This window comes from Heterodontus francisci, chromosome 5 (assembly GCF_036365525.1).
Source record: "Heterodontus francisci isolate sHetFra1 chromosome 5, sHetFra1.hap1, whole genome shotgun sequence".
NCBI lineage: Eukaryota > Metazoa > Chordata > Chondrichthyes > Heterodontiformes > Heterodontidae > Heterodontus > Heterodontus francisci.
In genome coordinates, this window is record NC_090375.1 from 32,311,537 (window position 1) to 32,320,085 (window position 8,549).

The window sequence follows — 8,549 nt, forward strand, 5'->3', positions numbered from 1 at the left end:
TGGAGCAAAGGGGGCTGAGAGGGGAATGATAGAGGTATATAAAATTATGAGAGGCATAGATAGGATAGATAGTCAGAGTCTGTTTCCCATGGTAGGGGTGACTAAAACTAGAGGGCATAGATTTAAGGTGAGAGGGAGGAGGTTTAAAGGGGATCAAAGGGGTAAATTTTTCACACAAAGAATAGTGGGTATCTGGAATGAGCTGCCTGAGGAGGTGGTGGAGGCAGGAACAGTAGCAACATTTAAGAGGTATCTGGACAGGTACTTGAATGAGCAAGGCATAGAGGGATATGGAATTAATGAAGGCAGGTGGGATTAGTATAGATAGGCAATATGGTCGGCATGGACGCGGTGGGCCGAAGGGCCTGTTTCTATGCTGTACTTCTCAGAAACTCAGCCATGCCACCTGAACTGTGATAGACCCCAAGCCACCATCACCAGGAAGACCATTGGAGTGCTCAGGCAATGCTTCCTCAGTCTGGCCAGCTCTTGGGGCTTTCTGTAGTACAGTTTATTGATCAGGACTTCAACTAAACTACTGCTTCCGCCACTACCCCTGTCCCACATTAACAGTCTTGGGAGAGTTTCCCAGATTATGGTTTTCTGCTGCATTCTGGCTGGAGTGAGTTCTGGTGCTTCAGGGTCCGAGTCATCGGATTGCCTTTAAAAAAGAGAAGGATAATGGGCAGCACAACACAGGCAGGTTAGGCAGTAACATATGAGTTTCACCATAGATGCCGTGCTGCCTTTATGCGTAAATGCTCGAGGAAAGAGAAATAGGGAGACACCCTCCTCTTTGTGGCCTGTAGCCTCACCATAACCGAAGTTCCTCGGACTGCCTGCACGAAGGATCTGGGTGAATGCACATGGTTAGATACAAAATTGGATGGACTGTCAGCCTTGGCCACACTAAAAGAGCAGGAATGGCAGCCAATTGTCAATACGCCAGCTTCCCTGGCACATTATGTGAAAAATAAGAAAGCTCCTTGGGAAAGACCTTTTTTTCTGTTACAGATTAAAACGTCCCTTTTAGGGAACTGGAACAGTGAACTAAACATCTCTTTGGGTTTTATTTGCAGTCAAGCAAGGTTACAAAGTGAGGTCTGATGTAATTATTACGTTTGAGTTCCGAAGTACGACCAGGAACTCGGTACTGCTTGGTATCAGCAGCGCTAAGGTGGATGCAATTGGATTGGAGATTGTAAATGGCAAGGTGAGAAAGAATACCTGCTTTCCTGTTCCAGATTCATTCAATGGGCCATGTGTCACAGGCAGGTATTTGAGATCAGTCACTCTTAGATTGCGATAGTCAGCTGGCAAATTGAAAAGTTCTGTCACTATAGCCTACTGTTGGTGTTATCAGTGGCCAAATGCTTATTGTACCCATATGTCATTCATACGCTATTAAAAAAGTGGATAAAGGAATGCTGTACAAATACTGTTAAGTACCCAATTGCTATTATTTCCAGCAAACTGTCAATTGGCAATGTCTTAAAAAATAAACAGAAATGCAAATAGGGCAACGTCTATAATAGGCAGCCAATCCACAGTGCCAGTTATACGCTAGGTGGCAATTTGACTGCGTCCAGTTGGCATTACGGAAAGCATTAGAGAGAGTCCAGAACAGAGTTATAAGGCCGATTCCTGAAATTACAAGTGATATTTAAGGGCTATAAGTGGTGATTGCCTAACCTGGAACTTTGCTTTTATGAGAAGAGAATGATAATGGGGTACTTGAATGAGGTCTGACAAATTTTCAGGATTGGAAAATTAAATTGTGGAAAGTTCTTCTGGCAAGCAAGGATTCTAGAACCAGAGGACACTGTTTAAAGTGAAAACTGTTAGAAGAAAAGAAGAAATTTGGGCAGCATTTGCCAAAGGGGCAGTGGGACAGAATACCGTGGCAGGTTTTAACTCTATCAAAACTCTTCATAATTCTAAATACCTCTAATAAGTCAACTCTCAATCCTTTCTGCTCCAATGGACACAGTACCATTATCTCAAGTTCTTCCTCATAACTATTGTTTCCCATCCCTGACATCGTCCTTGTGAATCTATATTGCATGTGCTCAATGGCTTTAATGTTCTTTCAATAATGGGACATACAAAATTGCACACAGTACTCTCACTGTGTCTAAGCAATGTTTTGTGTAAATGCACCATTATTCCTTATACTCCTAAATTCTATTCCCTGTATATTAAACAACAAATACCACAGGTCTTTTCATAAAGAAATATCTTGCATTTATGTAGCATTTTTCACAACCTTAGTGCATCTCAAATCATTTCCCAGACAATGAAGCACTTGTAAAGTGTTGTTGTTACGGTTATAATTTAGGAATATGCAAAGTAATGAGATAAATGGCCATATTTCTAATGATATTGATGGAGGGATCACCTTTGGCCAGGGTACCAGGAGAATCTGCCTGCTCTTAGAATATCGACATTCAACACTTGTATCTCCCTGAGGAAGGGTGCCTCAGATTAACGTCTTATGCAAAAGACAGCACCCTCAACAGTGCAGCACTCCCTCAGTATTGCACTAAATCATTATCCAAGATTATGTGTTCACATCTTGGAGAGAGGCATGAAACCAGCAGTTGTACTTTCAGGGAATTATTTATTTAAGCCCTCTTCTCTCTATTCATCCAAACCCAATTGTGTCCATCCATTCCTTTTTCTTTCCCCCAAGATGTATTACCTCCCATTTCTCTGCATTACATTACATTTACCACCTGCTTGGCCTGTCTGTATCTTCCTTAAGTCTTTTACAGTACACCTCCCTGTTTACCAGATCCCCTCTTTTATGTCATCCTTACATTTTGAGGTTATGTTCCCTCCAACCTTAAAATGTACCTCTTTGACCAAAATTTGGTTACCTGGCCTAATATTTCCTTATGTGGCACGGTGACAAATTTTGTCAGATAATGCTGCTAGAAACACCTTCAGATGTTTTACTATGTTAAAGGCACTATATAAATGCATTGTTGTTTTATTATAAATATATATATTGCAAGAACAAAAAATGGGCCAAACACTGGCCACTGATCATCCTTAGTCAAGAAACCATCATCTGCCTCAAATTTCACAGCACTAATTCTCCCCTGTGTAAGTGAAACAGTTTAAATCCTCCTGACGCTATTTAAATGGTGCTCAGCTGCTTACTAATATTCCACTAACCAGCCCACTGTGCTGGGAAAAACTCACAGATTGCAGGCATTGGAAAAACAGGAATATTGAGGGTTGACAGCCATGTTTCTGGAGATTCAGCAATTTCCAGCAATTTCCAGGCTGTAGTGTCATTTATATATCTATGTACAATAGTACAAAAATGGTAATGTAACATTCAAAATTACATGGAATGAACTGTATAGATAATTGTGTTTGGTACAACGACAACTTGCTTAACAGAAGCATTATCAAGCAGCATTTGACACCGAGACACATAAGGAAATAATAGGACAGGTGACCGAAAGCTCAGTCAAATAGTTAGTTTTAAGGTGTGTGTTAAAGGAGGAGCAAGGTAGGGAAGTGGAGTGGTTTAAGGACAAATTCCAGAGCTTAGGGTTTTGACAGTTGAAGGCACGGCCACCAATGGTGAAATACTGAAAACCGGGGATGCTCCATTGGCCAATATTGGAAGGGTGCAGATATCTCGGAGGATTGTAGAGCTGGAGAAAGTTACAGAGATAGGGAGGGATAAGGCCATCGAAGGATTTGAAAAGAAGGTTGAAGATTTTAAAAGCGAGGTGTTGCCCAATCAGAAGGTACTGTAGATGAAGCAACACAAGGGTGAATGGGTCTTGCTGCGAGTTGGGATGCAGGCAACAGAGATTTGGATGAGCTCGAATTTACGGAGAGTGCAAGGGTGTAGGACTGCCAGGACAGCACTGAAATAGCATTATGCACAGTCTTGATTGAGATTTCTTGGGCCATGGCTTCAGTTGAAACAGAAATGGAGACATTCTTCCTCTTGTGTTCACAGCTGGACAGCAGTTTCCATAAGCAGACTGAATATATGAGCCGAAAACTCCCTTATTCACAGTATAAAACCTGTTTAATAATACAGATAGTCCAAAATCTCTTGCAACTCTATTCATTAATTCTGAGAAACGCAGCCTATGGTGTGAATATGTGTGGAAACAATTCCTCACCGAGCTCCTACTGGCACTCATCCAGGGCAGTTAGGAACTGAAGATCCTGAGAAAAGTTTGTGGATTATAAAACATCATCTTTCCCTTTGACATTCAGTCAACTTAACACTTAAGTTAACCAGATGTGAACTGAGGTTTCCTGAGCATCTAAATCTTTGTTTTTGATCCCAGACAGTAAGTAACTCTGATTGAGTCAGTATATAAACAACTCGTCCTTCAAAGAACCTATAATTTAACTAACTCGGGCTTCAGCCCAAACTCACTATCTGCTGCAATCATTCCAGTTTCCATATCTGTTTTTAATCACAGAAAGATAATGCCTTAAAATAACTGGATAGTAAGGAGATGTCTGCAGTTTGCTGGAGTGTTAGGAGTGGTGGAGGACTGATGGTCCTTTCACACTCTTGAGCTTTCTGCAATGGAAGGGCTGGAGATGAGTGAAGCAAGATCCTGCTCAATTTTGTAGTTCCCAGCTCCATATGAACTTGCTTGGACCATCATGTTTCCCAAAGTGTTTTGCCTGCACGTATGTAGTGGGAGGGATTAGATTGTATTCTCAATGCAAGTAATAAGATTCTTCCACCCCAGCACCTCCATCTCAGGAACAGCAAGAGAACTGGTGACCACCACTCCTAAAACCAATTAAACTGCAATCCAACACTTCATCATCCAGTTATCACAATGCATTGTGATGATTCCTGTCTGCTTGACAGCAGGCCAATCTGTATCCAACCATGAAGAAGGGACCTTGCATTTATGAAACCCCCATTACAACATACGCCTATTAGAGTAGGGCAGAATTTGTGCACATTGTGCAGTCGATGTATATTCATTGTATAGTTTTGAGTCTGTTCTTTGTCATCTACTGTTGTGGTTAGGCTCCAGGCTATTGTCCATTCCTTTCCTATTAAGGGGTGGCCCTTAAGTTAAGTTTGCTCTTCTATGCTTCATAGGCTTGCAATGTTATCTGCACTCACGGAGGCGAGCTTGCAGTAGAGGCAAAAGATATGCCTGCAGCCTGTTGCAGTCACTAGATGCTCAGTAAAGGGGATGCCTCTGTGCTGGGTCTTGTGGAATATATTGAGGGCCCAAAAGAAAGGTTGGATGTGGAAGCAGTGGAAAATGTCTTTTTGAGGAATGCGAAATTGCTAGCCAACTTTTTGGGAGGTCACCATTTGACCCTTGTGGAGCAATTTGCCCATTTTGCTGCTGCTTTTGTGCCAATACTCTTAGCATAAATGTCTTATAAACGTTGCCTTTAATCCCCATTTAAGGCTGTTTTGTTTAATAAAAACATTAATTTACTGCCTGCACAGACATTTTGATTTCTTTCCATATTATACACATAGTTAGCTGTTTAACCATGTGGAAGTACTTAAAAAGTTGGTTCAGTTTCTTGGGCTTTTTCTCAAAGAATTACATGAATCCTAGTTCTTTTTAGTTAACACTTCACTTCTCCATTCTGTTAAAAAGATTCCACAAACTAAAATGCCTGAAGGTAACTTGTATTTTTTGGATTTACCTCTTGTATGTCTTCCCTACCTCACCACCAGCCTTCATTTATATTCCTGCCACCATTTTACAATTTGAGAATGCAGAGGAGCAATTAATTTCAAGCCACATTCAAACTTGTTCTCTGACCAATGGCTGGGGATACATATAAGTAATCATGGTTCATGCACAATTACTAATCCTTCCATTTGGGAGAAGTTCTTTCCTCTGACCAGTGGCAAATTAACAATTTGCCATGTAGGAAAATATAACAGCTTTTCATGATGCAGTGCATTAATGGTGTTGTGCCACCTTGGGTATATAATGTACATTTGGAAGAAGGTTAACCTTCCAAGTTAGTGTCTGGTATAGAGGATCCTTTCACTGTTGAAACTTCTTTTGTCCCAGGTTCTGTTCCATGTAAATAATGGAGCTGGAAGAATTACAGCCAGATATGAACCAAAGGATTCAAACCAGCTGTGTGATGGGAAGTGGCATAAACTGCGAGCCAATAAAAGCAAGCATCGTATTGCACTGACTGTGGATGAAGTTACTGTGCAGGCTGATAATCCCTATATTCAGTCAACCTCTGCAGACACTAATGATCCAATTTATGTGGGAGGTTATCCTGGTATGTATTGTTATTGTAGCTTGGCTTCTGCATTGATGTGTAAATAGATTAGAACTAAAAAATCGCACTGCATGAAGTCCAGTTCTGTTTCTTGGATCACTTTGTCAGCACATATTGTAGTTATCCACATTTATATCACAACCATCACCATCAGGGAAATACTAGGAGTGAGATTTCAAATTGAAAAGAATGATACAGATCACAAACCTACATAAAAATGAAAGTGTATTTATTTTGTGGAGTGACATACATCAAAACAGGCTAAATTTTCAAAGCAAAATTAAATGAGTCTGACTCTGAGTGCATAAGACTTGTTGGGCCCAAGTTTTGTGTCAGCTATGGTTCATTTATAGGGCGTGATGGACCAGAAAAAGGGGCAAAGACTAGTAAAGCCAGTTCTTCAACCTCTTTAGCATTTTCACATAAATTTCTGGTGAGATTGAAGGCAGGTGTGAGAACCTTGAGCCTGAAACAGGAGGAGGCTTCATAACAGAGTGATGCAGAAGTAACGTCATTATGTTTTCCGAGATAGAACCAATGCAACGCTACTTCTTAATCTCACTTGTGTGTTGCTAGGTTGCACCTTAATGTAAATGTTAAAGGCAGCAACTTGCAAAAACAATTTTTTAACCCACATTTTACCGCTTCTGCTCAACTGCATAGGTTAAACGTTTTTGCAGGATAGCTTTGCAGTTAGTCATTGTTAATCTCACTGTAGCCCTTCACACAGTGGGAAGAACAGTTTATTTGTTTTGCTAGCAGGCCTATTAAACCTGCCAAAAGTACGTCCAGTTAGTAAAGCAAAATATATTTTTTCCATTACTTTCATGTAAAATACAGCCAAAGACGTGCAGGTTGATAGGTAAATTGGCCATTGTAAATTGCCCCTAGTGTAGGTAGGTGGTAGGAGAATGGTGGGGATGTGGTAGGGAATATGGGATTAATGTAGGTTTGGTATAAATGGGTGGCTGATGGTCGGCACAGACTCGGTGGGCCGAAGCGCCTGTTTCAGTGCTGTATCTTTATCTCCCTATGAGCTGTTAAACTCCTTATACAGTTTTCTCACTTTCGCTCCCCTCTTTCTAGGAGAGAGTGCCATAGTGACAGCAGAACACTGCTACACCATTCATGTGTGAAGTTAGGCAGTGAATGTTGGTAGGCTATTCAAACCTTGGTGTGGAGCATAGACCAGTAAGATTTCAAACCTTACCCAATGTCTGTGTGTGTACTTGATCCATCATTCAATAGTGATTCAATAGCAGGACTCCTGGCTGATTATCTCCTACATAGCTCAGGGATTCCAAGGCCAATTGAGGTGTTTCTTCTGCTGCTTTAGCAGGAACTGTACCTGTCCCTGGACTGCATTATTCAATACACAATACCTAACTTCGAACTTCCTTTAAAAAATAATCCTCAACATTGTAATAAAATTTAAATATTAATTGTAGCATTTAACTTGATTCACCACGTTCAATTTGCCACATATATATATTGCTACAATCTTTCAGCCAGCTAAACACATGCTAATAGGTGTGCTTTTATCTGTTCACACAGCTAATGTGAAGCAGAATTGCCTGACCCTTCAAAAGCCATTCCGGGGCTGCATGAGGAACCTCAAGCTGACAAAAAACCAACAGACCGAGGCCTTTGACTTCAGCAGAGCCTTTGACCTCCGAGGAGTCTTCCCTCACTCCTGCCCTGACACTGAGCACTAGCCTCCAGGATTGCCCTCCCTGCCAAGAGAATTTTATTCAAGCAATCGGAGCCATACCTGTCTCCTCATTGTATTAATCTCCCTCCTCAACTCAGGATAAATGTGCTTTTTAAGCCAACAAAAATTGCTGTTTATGACAGATGCTTAGCTAAAAGATTTTGTACTGTACAACAAGTACCTCCATTAAAAAAAACTAACAGCGTCAGGACGAATATTTTAATTTTTTTTTTCAATCCATGTTTACAATTGATTTTCCTTGACAGTATTTACTGAAAAGTTAATCTTTGTTTGTTTTAAATATTTTAACATTTTTGCAATTAAAATGCAAACATTATTCGATGATTCACTGTGTAGAGTTTTTGTTACTTTGTATTTGCACCATTTGTAGAAACTTCAGAAATTAAAGAAAGTTGTTCTTAAAATGAAGTTTCTAACCCATTACTTGCCCTTCAAAACTTCATTCTAAAGTTTTTTTCCCCCCAAAGCAACCCTGACAAGGAATTAAGTCCTATTCAGTGAGGGTTTATGATGTGACTGAATTCATCCACTGAGCTAGAAG

At 40.5% G+C, this 8,549-nt stretch overlaps 1 protein-coding gene across 3 annotated transcripts in view; it reads left to right on the forward strand.

Annotated features, from left to right (window-relative positions):
• The window catches only part of lama1 (laminin, alpha 1), a 386,693-nt gene extending 378,344 nt beyond the window's left edge, over nt 1-8,349 (forward strand). For all 3 annotated transcript variants that reach the window (XM_068031281.1, XM_068031282.1, XM_068031283.1), the window contains exons 61-63: nt 1,080-1,213; nt 6,054-6,276; nt 7,831-8,349. In XM_068031281.1, the coding sequence (XP_067887382.1) occupies nt 1,080-1,213; nt 6,054-6,276; nt 7,831-7,991 (518 nt within the window). In that variant the 3' untranslated portion in view covers nt 7,992-8,349. The remainder of the gene's footprint in view (nt 1-1,079; nt 1,214-6,053; nt 6,277-7,830) is intronic.
• Nucleotides 8,350-8,549: the final 200 nt, after the last annotated feature.